General features: G+C 42.0%; 2 protein-coding genes across 4 annotated transcripts in view; one reads left to right on the top strand and one right to left on the bottom strand.

Moving 5' to 3' along the window:
• The window catches only part of LOC141008990 (nesprin-2), a 52,171-nt gene that overhangs the window by 28,710 nt on the left and 5,133 nt on the right, over positions 1-18,328 (bottom strand). The gene's annotated exons all lie outside the window — the stretch shown is intronic.
• LOC141011719 (uncharacterized) lies at positions 4-15,561 on the top strand. Its single transcript, XM_073484968.1, has 9 exons — positions 4-11; positions 592-699; positions 1,339-1,440; positions 2,021-2,128; positions 2,768-2,869; positions 3,353-3,454; positions 3,921-3,989; positions 4,501-4,618; positions 15,458-15,561. Exons 2-9 carry the CDS (start codon positions 592-594, stop codon positions 15,559-15,561), a joined length of 813 nt encoding a protein of 270 aa, XP_073341069.1. The 5' UTR covers positions 4-11.

Here is an 18,328-nt window from a genome sequence, read left to right as displayed (position 1 = left end):
ACACTCAACAGGTATTTACATATCCATCACTTTTTTATGTTATTTTTCTCTTTATATCTGAGCATTTCTGATGATGGACATTAATTTTCATGATAATGTGTTGTGCATTAACATGGCAGGCAATTTCACATAATGCATTCAAAATGTTAGTGTTAGCAGAGTATTTCAGGCAGATTTAATTTATCACAGGGATTATTCTCTTGTTTAGTTATCACTCTATTCTGGACGCTCACGGTGTCCCCACACCACACTTTCACTAAGTGTCTGAGTAAAAAGTGTGTGTAAAATGTTTTAACATGGTCCCCATAAGGAACTGAAATATTGTGTATAGAAATGTCCCCACAAAGCCTGTTTGATTCAAGACGTGTGAAAGCAGCCAGAGCTTGGCTGGGTAGGAAGGAATGGGTACCATGATATTTGATGTTTTCTCTCAGAAATCGGTGTCATGCATTTCATTCGAGAGAGATTCTGTGCGAACAATTGTTCACTTGTTTTTTCCCTATTGTGTTGTACAGAGCTTACATCAGATTCACCATTGGTGTCTTGATCGATCATATTCTGAAACTGTATCATTGTTCAATGTGTTTATAGATGGCCAGCATTACAGCCAAACACGTGGCTTTAGGTGACTCTCATCCCTCTTCCCCATCTCTGAGTCACATGGATGATGCTAGGCGTACAAACTACACTCTCCAAGAGGTATATATACATTTTACTCACTTCTCTTTACAATTCTACAATTCATTTAGCAGACGCTTTTATCCAAAGCGACGTACAATTGAAAGCATTGACGAGGCTCTTTATCACGTTTTTGAAGTTCTCTCACTTTTTTAAGTAGCTTTAATGAGGAAGGACCACAGTTTTGATGATAGTGTAGTGTGAAAAACACTTTAACATAACCCATGAAGAATGTTAATGTTGGCTATGTATTTCAGGCAAATTTCATGTATCAATGAGATTATACTCTTATTTAATCATTACTCTTAATCTGGACTCTCACGATGTCCCCACATCACACCTTCACCCTTTCTTGTCTGGGTAATAACTGTGTTTGGAAAATCAGACTACTGGTAGTCTGGTCCCCATAAGGAACTGAAACATTGTGTATAGAAATGTCCCCATAAAGCCTGTTTGATTTTACGATGTGTGAAAACAGAGGTTGGCAAGATAGAGAGGAATGTTTACTATGAGGTTATTGTCTCTTGACGTTTTGTGCATGCTGACATGCATCTCCTCTAGGAGATTCTGTCTGCATAATTGTTCACTCTTTTTGTATTCTATAAAGTTAATTGAGTTTGACTATTGATTTCTTATATTCTGACATGTTGTTTTACTAAGATGACCAGCACTGCAGCTGATGATGTGGCTTCACATGACTCTAGTCCATCCCTGTCTGTGAATCCGATGGATGATGCTGCTGGTCCAAGCAACACTCAACAGGTATTTACATATCCATCACTTTTTTATGTTATTTTTCTCTTTATATCTGAGCATTTCTGATGATGGACATTAATTTTCATGATAATGTGTTGTGCATTAACATGGCAGGCAATTTCACATAATGCATTCAAAATGTTAGTGTTAGCAGAGTATTTCAGGCAGATTTAATTAATCACAGGGATTATTCTCTTGTTTAGTTATCACTCTATTCTGGACACTCACGGTGTCCCCACACCACACTTTCACTAAGTGTCTGAGTAAAAAGTGTGTGTAAAATGTTTTAACATGGTCCCCATAAGGAACTGAAATATTGTGTATAGAAATGTCCCCACAAAGCCTGTTTGATTCAAGACGTGTGAAAGCAGCCAGAGCTTGGCTGGGTAGGAAGGAATGGGTACCATGATATTTGATGTTTTCTCTCAGAAATCGGTGTCATGCATTTCATTCGAGAGAGATTCTGTGCGAACAATTGTTCACTTGTTTTTTCCCTATTGTGTTGTACAGAGCTTACATCAGATTCACCATTGGTGTCTTGATCGATCATATTCTGAAACTGTATCATTGTTCAATGTGTTTATAGATGACCAGCATTACAGCCAAACATGTGGCTTTAGGTGACTCTCATCCCTCTTCCCCATCTCTGAGTCACATGGATGATGCTAGGCATACAAACTACACTCTCCAAGAGGTATATATACATTTTACTCACTTCTCTTTACAATTCTACAATTCATTTAGCAGACGCTTTTATCCAAAGCGACGTACAATTGAAAGCATTGACGAGGCTCTTTATCACGTTTTTGAAGTTCTCTCACTTCTTTAAGTAGCTTTAATGAGGAAGGACCACAGTTTTGATGATAGTGTAGTGTGAAAAACACTTTAACATAACCCATGAAGAATGTTAATGTTGGCTATGTATTTCAGGCAAATTTCATGTATCAATGAGATTATACTCTTATTTAATCATTACTCTTAATCTGGACTCTCACGATGTCCCCACATCACACCTTCACCCTTTCTTGTCTGGGTAATAACTGTGTTTGGAAAATCAGACTACTGGTAGTCTGGTCCCCATAAGGAACTGAAACATTGTGTATAGAAATGTCCCCATAAAGCCTGTTTGATTTTACGATGTGTGAAAACAGAGGTTGGCAAGATAGAGAGGAATGTTTACTATGAGGTTGTTGTCTCTTGACGTTTTGTGCATGCTGACATGCATCTCCTCTAGGAGATTCTGTCTGCATAATTGTTCACTCTTTTTGTATTCTATAAAGTTAATTGAGTTTGACTATTGGTTTCTTATATTCTGACATGTTGTTTTACTAAGATGACCAGCACTGCAGCTGATGATGTGGCTTCACATGACCCTAGTCCATCCCTGTCTGTGAATCCGATGGATGATGCTGCTGGTCCAAGCAACACTCAACAGGTATTTACATATCCATCACTTTTTTATGTTATTTTTCTCTTTATATCTGAGCATTTCTGATGATGGACATTAATTTTCATGATAATGTGTTGTGCATTAACATGGCAGGCAATTTCACATAATGCATTCAAAATGTTAGTGTTAGCAGAGTATTTCAGGCAGATTTAATTTATCACAGGGATTATTCTCTTGTTTAGTTATCACTCTATTCTGGACGCTCACGGTGTCCCCACACCACACTTTCACTAAGTGTCTGAGTAAAAAGTGTGTGTAAAATGTTTTAACATGGTCCCCATAAGGAATTGAAATATTGTGTATAGAAATGTCCCCACAAAGCCTGTTTGATTTTACGATGTGTGAGAACAGAGGTTGGCAAGATAGAGAGGAATGTGTCTGCATAATTGTTCACTCTTTTTGTATTCTATAAAGTTTACTTGAGTTTGACTATTGGTTTCTTATATTCTGACATGTTGTTTTACTAAGATGACCAGCACTGCAGCTGATGATGTGGCTTCACATGACTCTAGTCCATCCCTGTCTGTGAATCCGATGGATGATGCTGCTGGTCCAAGCAACACTCAACAGGTATTTACATATCCATCACTTTTTTATGTTATTTTTCTCTTTATATCTGAGCATTTCTGATGATGGACATTAATTTTCATGATAATGTATTGTGCATTAACATGGCAGGCAATTTCACATAATGCATTCAAAATGTTAGTGTTAGCAGAGTATTTCAGGCAGATTTAATTTATCACAGGGATTATTCTCTTGTTTAGTTATCACTCTATTCTGGACACTCACGGTGTCCCCACACCACACTTTCACTAAGTGTCTGAGTAAAAAGTGTGTGTAAAATGTTTTAACATGGTCCCCATAAGGAACTGAAATATTGTGTATAGAAATGTCCCCACAAAGCCTGTTTGATTCAAGACGTGTGAAAGCAGCCAGAGGGCTGGGGAGGGGATTTCTAACTCCATTTACATTACATTTTAAACATTCTTTAATGGTAAATATTCACATATATATTTTCACTTTTTATTTGCAGGCTATGACAGTGCCCCAGGACACATTTGAGGTTTTCGTACCAAGACTGAGACGGACTAGAAGTGTCATTGTAAGTTTATCCATCATGTGGGGAAAAACAAAACAGATTAAAAAGAAGCTGTTTTTTTACTTACTGCTAATGTATTTGGACCCTCAATCATATATTATTGAATGGACTATGTCACCAAATTAAATTTAAATTTTAGCAATTGTTACGAGCAAAAGGGCCTAATTCCCATACTTTTTCAAAAGGAAAAAAAAAATCATTGATTGTCAACTTACCATTAAAGGAAATCCATGATGAAAAAGCATACAAAAGATTTTTGGGGAAACAGCGTATAGTCTTTGTAGGTATGACTGTGTCTCTACAGAAGTTTATGTACTGAAATGTAAGACTGTAAAAATCACTTTATTTGACTGGAACACAGAAATGCATTTAGAAATGTATTATAACTGTGCATGAGCTTTGAACTTTTTAACACTTTCCACAAATTGATATGAAAAATAGAAATAAAAAATAAAAATGATAAAGCTTCACAACACACAATTTCACACAATTTTTTAGAAATAATTTTCCATAGGAGCACACCTGGAAGAAACTGAGAGGGATGCCCCTACTATCACAAAAGAGACGCAAACCACCATCATCAGATGATGAGATGCCATCAGGAGTCGGCGCTAAGAGGTCCTCCTCCAAAGGTAAACTCAAAAATCATGCTGCTTTTTAGAGAATGTATTGTCACTGTACAAATTAAAATATAGATTATAATCAAATTATTGTGGGCACACTTGTCTGTAATTTTGCATTGAAATGTAATTATCTCAATTTATTTTCTGCTTCTCTTTTGAGATGCAACTGTTGCTGCCCCAAGCTTACCTTGTAAAAAAAAAAATCACAAAAAATCTCACAAAAAAAAAAATCTTACATAGCAAAAAAGTAAAATTATGAGAAAAGTAAGTCTCTATATTACATACAGTTTTTTTTTATGGTTAAAATTGTAACTTTTTTTAACTTTACTTTTACACATTCCTTGGTTTCCTGAAAATTTGTTCCTGAAGGTTAGAGAGGTATTACCAACATAATTCATTAATTTTTTCTCATCTTTATATGCCATTTATTTATTTCAATGTTTATGCCAATTGATCATGTGCCCTGGCTATTTGGCCAAAGGGATGTCCCTTTGGGTGACTGGCAAGCGCGCATGACTCTTACCCAGGAGGTGTGGGTTCAATCCCTGCCCCGGCGCTCTTCACCTTGCCACATTATATTTTAACGATACTGTGATAATACTGATAACTGTTTGTCACAATAATAGTGATGTGGACTTTTCATATTCTTAATTTTCAACACAATATGTATCTTATTGGAAAAAAGAAATAATTCAAAACATCTGCTGCTTTTCCCTTGTGATTAAGTCAGTCCAAATGACAGTACGCAGATTGATGTTTGACTGACAATGTAAGTAAATATTTTCATTTTGATTGAGGAACCTAATCCATTACTGAAAGGGTTAAGACCTTTAGATTGGAAATCAAGCACATACTCTCCTTAACTGTTTCAATCACAAAACTCCTTTTTTTCTCACCACTTCAAGGCAAAGCCACACAGAGGAAGAAAAGGCCCTGGCAGGAGACAGAAGTGCAGGCGGTGGAAAGGCATATGAAGAAGTTCATCACATCTTAAATTGTACCAGGAAAAATGGACTGCGAGAAGTGCTTAAGGGCTGAACCAGAAGCCCTTCAGAACCGGGACTGGCAGACCCTGAAATTTTATGTTTATAATCGCATTTCAGCCTCCAAAAAGAAATTGCAATGTAACTAGCTTTTAAGTTACCAACTCCCTGGTAAGGCATTTTTTTCCCATTACACACATTTCAATTTGAACATTGTCCTCTAAAAAGATGTCAACATTTTATGTTTGATTTTTTGTTTTAAATATACATATTGGGAATCCCTTTCATTGTTTACTATTCATCACGGATCCCCGTTAGTCATCACTGTGGGAAGACTATTCTTCCTGCAGTCCTATGTTAAACGTAAGAGGTTTTTTGTTTGTTTGTATGCCATTTGAACCAATTTGAGTCAATTTGTTCAGTTGCACTCAATAAAAATGGTTGTCATACAATTTATGTGAGTGTGCAATATCTATGTGTTGACTTGATTTACCAAAAAAAAAAAAAAAATTAGTTTAATCTATCAATATTCACATTCATTTGACGGTTTGATTTATTCAGATGCTTGCCATTTGTCATTAGTAATATGTGGGACCCATAATTACAGTTGTTTATGAAACATGGGCACCCCCATCTGCAGTTATTTTTATTTTAATTATTATTCACCATTATTATTATTTCATATTTCACCATTATTTTATTCACAGTAGTTGGTCTGAATGTTGATGAATGTAACCGTAAGAGTGTGTGTGTTAATGTGAGGCAGAGAATAGAGATTAGTGCAGGCACTGTGGGCAGCCAGGGGTCCAGGTAGGGGTCATCAGGGTCAGGAAGGCGCGTACGTGCTATAGTAAACAGAGCGCCGCAGTGAGCGACCACGTAACTTACCGTGTCTGTATTCCTGTGTTATCAGGTGAGCATGTTGGTAAATTATAAAGAAGTGTACTCTGTCCAAGTGTGCAACAAATACACTTGGTGCAAGGTCCCCAATAATCACATGTAATTAGTGGGGACCTTGTGTGAGTTATGTAAATTAATTTACATATATACAAATGAGGTCCTCATGAACCATGTTAAATCGATTTTTCCCAAGTCCCCAGTTGGCATGGTCCAACTACTACTTCACCAATTCTGATATTTGAAGTTGTGTATAACCTAACAAAGCCATAGTTGTTATACTTGATTTTTTTCATGGCTGTATAACATTTAGAAAGGGTGGTCCCCACACGTGATGAATAAAAAGTCGGTCCCCATAGACCATATAAACCAGTATGTGTGTGTGTGTGTGTGTGTGGTGTAATAGCAGAGTTATGAGGCCAAGGTTTCAGCCCTGCACCACTGAGAGGCCACATAGATCCTGATCACTGTCTGCCTGCATCAGTGTGTGTGTGTGTGTGTGTGTGTGTGTGTGTGTGTGTGTGTGTGTGTGTGTGTGTGTGTGTGTGTGTGTGTGTGTGTGTGTGTGTGTGTGTGCGCGCAGGAGAGAGACTCTTCAGTCTTTATCATGTCAATCCCGATATGTTTCACCATCAGGACGATCACTTTCATTTCAAAATTTTCCGACGAAAATGCAAAAGTTTTCTTACTTTGTCTCATCAGCAGCTGCAAAAAAACTCAAATATTCATGTGACCCTGACATCAGTTTGAGAATGAGGAAAATTTGTCATCAAATAAGAACGCTGCTTCATTACCTGGACACCAACGGTGCATTATAGGCTAACATTAGCAACCTGTGCTCCTACTCTGCCAGCCTGCACTGATATCAGAGGAGCGGTTACCAAGTGCAGCAACTTCACTGCTGGACTTCAGTTACATTTCAGGCCTCGTGTGCCATCAAAGCAGGGACTGCAACATTGAAATACATCAAAATGAGGGCCTGTCATTCACAAATCAGCAATAACAATGTCATGCTAGCGAGCGAGGTAGCTAGCTGCCAAGACATCAACAGACTAGTCGCGATTGTTTTATGCTTGTTGTAAAGAAAAGGAACATATGACATTGAAACGACAGAGTTCTCATAACCCTCAATGTGAAAAACCTCCGTCTGCAGGGTCATGTAGTCCAAACCCCCAGTTTGCACCGGGCCCGTCATGGCCTCGTTACTGTTGCCGTGGCTGATCGCAGCCATTCAAGACGATGCTCCTGTTTCTACCGGCTGCACCACAGCACGTTTCAGCAGCGTCCCAGGAGCGGCTCTCGAGTCTAGACAGGAAGTCAGACAGTGGAACGGCATCGTGCATCGAGTCAAGTTTCAGAATAAAACACCTCATGAGGACTCTGGTTCTACAGCACAACAAAGCTGGAAATATTAACAAACACACTTAAAACAGACAAATGACAAAACGATTTAACTACGTAGCTTCACAGTAGACGAGGAGAAATGATGAAATGAACACAATCTGAGCAAGTCAACGACATCAGGCTGACATCTGAAACGCTCCCTCGCTACCCCGCTGTCCCAACAAGAATCAGGACACACTACACCTCAGGGTGAACGTGCACAATGGAGGGGCGAAGTGGACCCACCCCGACCACCTCCTCATCATCTCTGGATGGTACAAGAATATCACACCTCGTCAGCTGTGAGTCGACAACATCCAGGCAGCGCTGAACGTCTGTTACAGATGTGTTATTAAAAACATTTAATCGTGTATTAATTCAGATTTTAGAAGAAATGGTTCAACATCCAGCTGATAACTGAGTCACACACACACACACTTTGGTGACAGACAGGGGTAAACAAAGGGACAGACAGGTTTACCACCTCAGTCTCAAGAGGACAAACATTAATATGAACATCTGTTGAACATGTGGACACACACACACGCACACAGACACACACACACTATTGTTTCCCCCAATGAGCTGAAAGTGTGAATGGAAAGAGAGAGAGAGCATCGTTGTGTGTTGATGAGTCACCAGCTGCCTGCAGCTCACTGTACTGCTGCCAGGCTCTCTCTCACACACACACACACACACACACACACACACACACACACACACACACACAGCTAGTTAATGACTATTAAAGAGCTCATTTTTCATGTATTCCAGATCTGTTGTTGACTCTTTCCGCCTGCTCTCCATTATAATATGAGACACGTCAACAGTCTCAGTCCTGATCAACACCGAGGTCACGTCCTCTCTACTGTTGGATGAGTTAACCTTCTACACTTTACATAATGTTGTAGGCTGACCTGAAGTTAGCATCGCCCTGATTCCCTCCACAAAAAGCCTCTGTGGGATTATTCAACTGGATTTTGGATTATTGCAGAAAATAATCTCAGGTTTATGATTCTTACAGGTTTTGTTCATTAAGATAAGTAAAAAGCTAATGCTAGGCTACAAACAGACGACATCACGGTCACATGACTTAAACGTCTCCACCAATGAGCGTCTTACTGCACAATTACTATCCAGGTTTTCTATAAACTGATCAATGTACGAGTTGTAAAGTCAGAGTCAGAACAGTGTGTAACTAAAGTGGCCTGTAAAGACGGACTAGTGAGCAGATGAGTCTCCGTGTTCGCTGTGAGGACGTTTAATGTCCCCGACAACCTCTGTAGTCTCATTTAGACACTTGTTAGCAACCGCTAACAGTTTTTAACACATGAAGAGCTTTATAATTAAACTGTGGACATTTAATGAATTTAATGATCATCTCTTAAGCTTGTGTCAATCACAGACATTATTTCAGACATCAAAAAAACAACTGACTTCAAGACGAAGGAAACAGAAGCGCAAAAATATGAACTTATTTTTGGGTTTAGGACTCGATTTCCAGTCTCCAGTCTTTATGCTAAGCTAGGCTAACCAGCAGCAGCTTCACATTTGACAAACAGATACAAGACGGGTATCGATCTGAACATCCAACCCTCAGCAAGAAAGTCCAGAGCCTGAGGCCAACGACAGGTTTGTGTCTGGTAGGTTTCCCTGAGTAGGCAAAAATTTGAATACGAGACAGGGATGAGTGCGCGCGCACACACACACACATTTAATTTGCATCAGCTGGATTAAAGCAGGATTACTATAAAACTATTCAAACAGTCAAATATTAGAGTTTTCTGTCTCAAAGGACGTTCACGAATGCTAAAAAGCTTCCTGTTACAGCGACACACACACACACACACACACACACACACACACACACACACACACACACACACTTCAGAATTATAACTACATTTCATAATCTTCTCACACATTTCAGCACGTCCTTCTCACAGCGACGGTGAAACTCTGTCACTTGTTTTGTTGTTTTTATGAAAGAGGCAACACACACACACACACACACACACACACACTCTGTCTGTCCCTCAGTAAGCCTTTAACCAAACACTTCACTCAATCTACCTGACATCACTGATGATGTCACACACATCACCAGCTGAGACAGACACACACACACAAAAAAAAATCCCTGCGATCGTATTGGACAAAAGGAGTTGGCAGCGAAGTGTGATTGGTTGTAATGATTGACGCTCCGTCATCAAATATGATTCCCCGACAGCTTTCTGCGTGTGTGTGCGTGCGTGCGTGCGTGCGTGTGTGTGTGACCTCTGTGACTTTGATGCCTCCAACAAACGTGTGATGGGACAAACAGCCGGTCGAGTCTCAACACTGTAACGTCACTCGCTCTTCCTCTCAGGATCTGACTACATTTCTTCTGCCTGTCATCTTATTTGAGCTCCTGTTCCTCACTTTAACATCTGTGCGTCTCCTCCACTGTGATCCATCAGGTCACATCTGGAGAGAGATCTGCTGGAGAGCTTTAAAGGCACTAACATGAAGAGGCTGCTGCTGTACTTAAAAGCAAAGAGAGCTGAATATTTGGTTGACATTAACGCTTTCCACCACGAGAATATAACCAAATCCAACTGGTCACTGGTTCTGCATGTTTCCGCTGTTCTCACCACGCTTTGGGGGCGATTTCCTGGAGCTAAATCGATACTCAATGCGAGTTAAAGTTGCTCTCAGAGGTTGTTTTTCCCAAGAGACCGTCCTCACAAGAAAAATCAGCCTCTGCTGCCTCCAAATGACATCCAACTATGTTCAAGCAACAAAGCCCTCCAGCAGTCACAGGAAATATGACTCTTTTGAGATGTGAGCCACCAATGAAAGTCGAGCGAATCGTTTTTATCCGTCGGTCCCTTTTGTGTCTCTAGTAATCATCCACTGCCTCAACATCCTGTTTCAACAGGAAGCACAATATAATGAACTCAAAATAAAGTGTCATGCTCTTGAACGCTGCTTCGCTCAGACTTTATTACTGAAGATAAAACTCTTGTCAAGCTCAATTTGCATTCGATTATTAAACTTGTTTCGAGGTATCTACACTGACAGCTCCTGACTGCAGGAGGACCTGAGCTTATCAGATCCTCCTCTGTAGCTCCACTTTAATTGAATGAATTAAAAGACAATCTAGTTTCAGGAAGCTTTATCTCGAATGTCTGAAGTTTCCGGTTCTTACATCGAAAGTCAAAAAGCTTTTACTACTTTTAAAAAGGTCAAACAGCGGCCTGGTTCTAATGCTGCTTTCAAGAAATCTCACCGAGTCATGTTTTTTACCCTGTTGGCAGATGTTTGTGTTCGATACCAGCAGATTTCTCCGGATTACATAATGTTTTATGTCTCTGTAATGCATGTTGCTGCTCTGCCTGCAGGAAGCCAGAAGCAGCCAGACAGAGCAGCGTGAAGGGAATGAGAGGAGGCAGCTCATCTTCACTATTAAGACTCACCCCTGCTGAGATGATGAGGATATCAGCTCCTCTGCTGTACAATGCACCGTAGCAGGAAGAGGGAAGGAAGTGAGTTCATGTTATTAAGATTAAGAAAATGGCTTTTGTTCGACCTGATGGTGATACGGAGCTGAGGAGGAGATTGAGGTGAGAGGAGGAGAAAGTGAAGTTAGACTCGGAGGACTCAGCTTAGACTTAAAGAAGATTTAAATAATATCATTGTCCTGAGACAGAAACCTGAAACTGGCAGTTAAATGAGAGAGGACGAGGGGCAGAGCCGGGTTTATACGCAGCTTTATTAGGATGGTGGTCAGAGGTGGATTTATGCCGTCAGGTCTGCATATAAACTGGAGGATATTCAGCGGTGGAGGTGATGATATTCACCACAGACGATGTGAAGACAGCAGAGGAAGAACTGAATATATGATGAGTTTACTCTGAGGATGACTGGTGGAGATGAATCTCGATGCAGACGTGAAAGATTCTCCGTCGATGCACAGACGGATCATGACCCGGAGTCTGCATACATAAAATTATAGCCTACTGACATTAAAGATCTCATGAAGCAGCTAGTGGAGCGTTATTTGCTGTGTAGATGTATTTGCAGTAAAAACAGACAGCGAGGGAGGGACTCGTCGTGGTTATTGGTTGCCGTTTAAAGTAGCCAATAGCAAGTAGACGTAGGCCAGTTTGACGACAGGTACGAAGGTGGTTTTCTTGCTGGGTTTGACCGGCAGCACCAGTCTAACCGCACTAACGACAGCGTTCAGTCCAGGTTACAGTCCAGTCTTTTTGGGGGCAGAGAGTTCAGCCTCCTGACAGCCTGGTGCATGAAGCTGTGGTGGAGGTACCTGGTGGAGGCAGGAGACTGAAGAAGCTGTGTGAGCGGTGGGTGTAGTCGCCCACAGAGCTGACTGCTCTAGGCGGCTGTTGTAAATGAGGGGAGCGAGGCACCAGTGATCCTTCCTGCTGCGTTCACTATGTGCTGCAGGGTTTTGTGATTGGAGGCGATGCAGCTGGTCGGGACGCTTTAGTGGTATCTCAGTTATATATCAGAAGTTACTGCAACAACAAGTAAAGCTGACTGTCCAGAGTCGAGGCAGAGCAGCAAATTATAAAGACGACACAGCCAACGGTGCCGTCAGTGACGTCGTCTCCTGACTGAAACAGTGTAGAGCTGCTCCTGTATATCAGCAGCTCACAGAACTGAACCAGAACCAGAACTGCAGTTGTCAAGATGAGCAGATTTATTGTGATGTTCATCTTGTTTACGAGCTCTTCTGAGCCCAGTTGGCTCCATGTTGGTGTTGGTTCTGGTGCTGATGAGACGATGTAGTTCACTGAGCGCTTTAACACAAAACTACATGAGATTTGACTTTTACTGTTGCAGTCTGATTTTTAAAGGATTTTCTAAATAAAAAGAGAGTATGTTTTCATCTGACCGCTCGTATTCACTGATGAAGTAAACATGCATTTCCACCTCACGCTGCAGCCTTCATGAAGCAGCAGGAGGCTGGTTTTTAACCTGTTTCGTTACGGCATGTTCACCTGGCCAACGAGGGGACATTTTAATTTGTTTGTGACCTTCACGTTCAGAAAGCTCCACTCAAACTGGCATCCACTGTGTGTGTGTGTGTGTGTGTGTGTGTGTGTGTGTGTGTGTGTGTGTGTCGAGAGAAGCACTGCAGGTCAGCGCGAGGAAAAAGAGATGAATGGCTCCTATTAGAGCGCGGCAGCTTTAGAGGGAAAGTGATATTCAGCTGAGGAGGTGATGAAGGTGAGAGGAAGTTAAGACTATTAGAGCCGAGACTGATTAAAATAACGTCTGCGTCCCGAGACAAAGTTAATCATCCCCTCTGCTCCTCAGCTGAGAACACACACAGGCCTGAAACCTGAGCTCTCACGGCCGCTGTGTGTCCACGTTTAGCAATCGTTTCTGCCGACCGAGTGTGAATCCTCTCATCCTCTCAGACGCTCTCAGTTTGGGACATGCAGATAAAAGAGAGGAAACTCATCTCATAAGCCGCCGAAGAAATAAAGCAGCATTAAAGGAGACTTACGTAAAACACAACAAGCTGTAAAACATCACACATGAACTGATGATGCTGATGCGTGTCAGCAAACAGGTGCTGATCTACACATCCAGCATCCACAGAGCAACACAACCATCACATCTGAGCTGTTTAAGTACAAAACTCACTTTGTTTTTTGCTCTGGTTTAGTCTCAACCAACCTCCAGTATCGAGCTAGCTGCTAAATGCTCCTCTATCACCAGCTAACTTTATCTGCTTGGCAGCCGAGTCCACAAAGTGCATCATAAGAAAGGCGGAGCGCTCGCTGCATCTTTTCTCTGGACGCTCGCTCCTCCTAAAAACACCATAAAGTTGTTTGTCTGTTTCTTTTGATTTATAAATTCTGCACACTAGCGTTGCTCTACACGCTCACAGTGAAACCATGAAGTTCACAGTCAAACTGGAGGTTCTGATCCATCATCGCAGAGCGTTAACAACATATAGACAGCAGGAGATGAGTGTGATTCAACAGCTGCCTGTGTTGGTTTGGCATCTAAAGTGCACGAGGAAGCAAACAACAGTAAAATGCTGAGGGTTGTTTATTGACAAGCATTTATGATTTTCTCTCCAGGACTTGAAGAACTAGCTGAGCTTTTCTTTTTTCCAGTTTTGGTCAAAGTTTGAGGCGGCAGCTCAAGTTTCTGTCTGCCAGTTAAAGGTCCACTTTGAGGGATTTAGAGGCCGAGGGTCGAGTGGTGAGGGTGTAGACTGAAACCCACCAACCATCCCTCCCCTTCCAAGCCTGTAGCAGAAACTACGGTGGGCGCGACAAAAGTCTACGGTCGTCTCTGGAGCCAGTGTTTGGTTTGTCTGTTCTGGGCCACTGTAGAAACACGGCAGTGCAACATGGAGGACTCTGTGGAAGAGGACCAGCTCCCTCTGCAGATATAACTGGCTCAAAACACATTGATTATTAGTTTCAGGTGATTCTGCACTAATGAGAGCATAATAATGAATATTCAAGTCTATCTCTGCTATTACATCCCCCGAAACCTACAACACTGGACCTTGTCTTGGCCACGTCTTGACAGTTTCCACAGCAGGACTTCTCCTCAATGTACTTAATATGGTCGACTGTCATTGCAGGTAGAGATGTTCTGATACCTGGGCTGAGTACCGATCCGATGACTGCCTGCACGCCTTTCAGCCTACATGAAATGTGTTCCCTCACTGTCTCATTAAGTTTGTGGAGAGCACTTTTGTCGTGCTCTTTCGCGTGATGCATCTTCTTTATAAAGGTCGCTGACTCGTGCAACCCCTCCAGACTACAGCCTTGCATACCGTACTGTCGCCGTCTTCCTGGTGGGGTTATCCAGAGTAACATATTGCCACATAGCTGACATGTTGCTGACTCCTCGACCACGTGATTTAGAAAAACGGGACCCTGCTAATTCTCAGCTAGCTCCGTTAGCTCTGCTTAACGTTACACACTGGAAATCAAACTTCTTTGCCGCTCTAAAAACAGCAGTTGTCAGGGGGAGCACAGCTCAACTTCCTGTGTTGGCTTTTAGAGGGTCCCGTTTCTAAATTACGTGGTATCAGGTCGGTGCATCGACTCACATACTCGCCAGTATTTCGACACTGTTATCAGAATCAGAACAACTCTAATTGCAGAGTGATAATGGTTAAAAACACCTCAGAAATACTGTAATAAACGCTGGCAGTATGGCCCACCCTAAAGGCTGTAATGACAGTGAGTGTACCTGTACTCCTGGTCAGTCTCAGCCCTGATCTGAACTGTCCTCCAGCAGCTGAGCGAGTCCTCACTTCACTGGACTTTCCTCTTCTTTCTAACCTTGTGACGACTCTCTCACTCCGACACACATCATGTTTTAAAAAGCCCCGAACACAGCAGCCTGTGGTGACACCTGTGTGTGTGTGTGTGTGTGTGTGTGTGTGTGTGTGTGTGTGTGTGTGTGTGTGTGTGTGTGTGTGTGTGTGTGTGTCTGTGTGTGTGTCCTCTGTCTCCTCCACTGTCAGAAACTCTCCTCCACCCTCCTCCTCCTCCTCCTCTCTGACAGACTGTGTCGTACAGAACGACTCTGTTACCTTTAGGACGTCTCCACCTGCAGAATCTGAGGTCAACCAGCCATAAATACTCCACCTCCAACTGCTCCATCACCAACACCTCCATCTCCTCCTCTCTGCCCCCAACATGAGTTTATTGTCTCATCTGGACAAAAGGAGGCTGGAGGGGAACAAACAGCCTTTCTGTCCTCTTCAGAGACAGACAGACAGAAACAGAGAAGACAAAGAAGAAGAAGAAAAAGTAGAAGTAGAAAGCGAAGGAGGAGGAGGAGAAGAAGAGGAAGGAGGAGAAGAAGACGAAGAAGAAGAAGATGAAGAAGAAGAAGAAGAAGGAGAAGACAAAGAAGAAGAAGACGAAGAAGAAGAAGAAGAAGAAGGAGAAGACAAAGAAGAAGAAGACGAAGAAGAAGAAGAAGAAGACAAAGAAGAAGAAGACGAAGAAGAAGGAGAAGACAAAGAAGAAGAAGACGAAGAAGACGAAGACGAAGACCAAGAAGAAGACGAAGAAGAAGAAGAAGAAGGAGAAGGAGAAGACAAAGAAAAAGAAGAAGACAAAGAAGACGACAAAGAAGAAGAAGACGAAGAAGAAGAAGACGACAAAGAAGAAGACCAAGAAGACGACAAAGAAGAAGAAGACGAAGAAGAAGAAGAAGACAAAGAAGAAGAAGACGAAGAAGACGAAGAAGAAGAAGAAGAAGAAGAAGACAAAGAAGAAGAAGAAGAAGAAGAAGTAGGAGGAGATAAAAGACACCTGATCTCAACTATCTCATTTCGTAGAGACGTTGGGGGGACGAGGAGGAAATGGAAAAGGAGACGGTGAGAATATCTGGAGGGGGACAGTTTACAAATCCTCCCGAAAATAACCGACAGAAAGACAATGGAGCCGTGGAGCCTCAGGGGGGAAGCGAGACACAATACAGTACGCATCATCATCAGTGATATTCTATATTTCTCTCGTTGTCAACACGTCCCCGTGAAAAGACCGACAGTCTCTCTCCTCCACAGCTCTCAGACAGATTATATTCACAGCCACATCGCCGGGCGAGCGGCATCGATTCGTCCTCGTTCTGTGTCAGAGATGTTAATCGAGTGTAAAAGAAGGAAGGAAGTTAACGCAGTCTGGATGTGGATGAAAGAGACCGTTTCACATTAACAGTATTAAAAGCCTCCGTTCACTCAAACAAGTTTCCTTCTGTGTGTGAAACAGTAGATTGCTGTTTCAGTGAAATGTGAGATGTTTCCTCCTCTGAGGGCTCGAAGTAACTGAAGACAAGAGAGCGTGTCAGGACGCTTATTCTTTAACGTTAGCAGAGTCACATGTAGTCCTGAAAACTGCCCAGTGCATTTTTTATAGTCAACCCTGAACTCCAGTCATTCAGTTCCCACGTCCTGCTGCTGCGTATCGTTCAGAGAGAGAGAGTGAGTCAATGACAGTGTGATAGTTTCATGACTTTACAGATCCATTGTCACATTATCTGTGGACCATTTTCTCAATTAATCGATTAGTTGTTTGGTCAATAAAATGGTGAAAAAGTTCAGTAAATGAAGTAAAAATAAAATCCCAAAAGTATTCACATTTAACAAGCTGACATCAGACGTTTGAGGACGTCGTCTTGGTCACAATCATTAGCTGCAGCCCTTAAGATCACATCTCAGTCTGATTATCTCACCTCTGTTCTCTTCAACAGTTTTAAAAAGGAGCCACGTACACTGATTTCTCTCAGACTTCCCTTCAGATCTCAGTGTAAACAGTGCCGAGGCCGCTAGAGACTAATCGTCTCATTTGTTGACAGTAATTATGATCCGTTCTTAAGAGCTAACGAGCCAATGATGTGTTGATCTTCAGAAATACCTTTGACGGAGCACACGGACTGCTGGGAATAAACTTCATCACTGTATAAATCCAGATGATGATACGTGCCCCGGGGAGGGTCTCGGTGCAGGACGAGGCTGTTTCACTGTGACGACTCTCTGAGGTGTTGTGACCGTAAAAATACCAACCGCATCGTTTAAAACACCCATTTATTCTTCTTAAATACACAGAAACAGCAGCCTAACATTTCTCACTTTTGATTTATTAAACCAAAGCAGACAGATGTGACGTTATAACTCCAGCTCCGTGATTATGTCAAATTTAGTTTCAGGCTGAGGGGAGACTTTGAAATTTCTGAAGGTGTCAGAGGAGCCTTTTTACTGAGCAGATCTTAATCTCATGACCCAAATACGCCGACGTTTCTCCGGAAGATTTGAATGTTAAACTAACTAAGCTGGAAGTGGCGTCACAAGGCGGCAGAGAGCAGCGAGTGATACGGACTGAAGGGGAAGTGTTTGAGTTTGGGATAAGAGGAGAGGATCACAGACGAGAGAGGAGGAGAGGGTGGTGACATAGTTCAGACTCTGATATAAAGACTCAGGCTCTGAACTGAAGTGATGTTCACGTCTTTAACTACGTGACGCACCGACAAATATTGTTTCCACTGCCACGTTCTCTGCAGCACCGCGTCGTGACGGTGTTTGTCAAAAATGGCTCAGAACATTTCTTTGTAGTGATTAACAGGTAGTTTAAAACAATCAAAAACCTAAAACACAAGCGTGTGAAGGAACGTCAGTGCTGCCCGGCCCGGCCTGTCTCCTAATGCCACCGTGTACCTCAGGAGGTGACAGTCTGATAGACCCGTAGTTTCAGCTACGAGACGGAAAAGCAGCCGGTTCACTACTTAGTCTGACAGGTCAGCAAACTAAACTCACAAAATGTCAAGAAAGGAAATATTCTGACACCTATTCCCTTACTAAACAGGAAAACACAACCGTGCAGTAACTGTTATACGTCGTACACACACTTTATATTTCTATTAAAACAGACCAGCTAACGCCGGCTCAGCTGTTATCCTCCTGTGT

Source organism: Pagrus major, chromosome 2, assembly GCF_040436345.1.
Source record: "Pagrus major chromosome 2, Pma_NU_1.0".
Taxonomy (NCBI): domain Eukaryota; kingdom Metazoa; phylum Chordata; class Actinopteri; order Spariformes; family Sparidae; genus Pagrus; species Pagrus major.
This window is presented reverse-complemented; position numbering and strand designations above follow the sequence as displayed.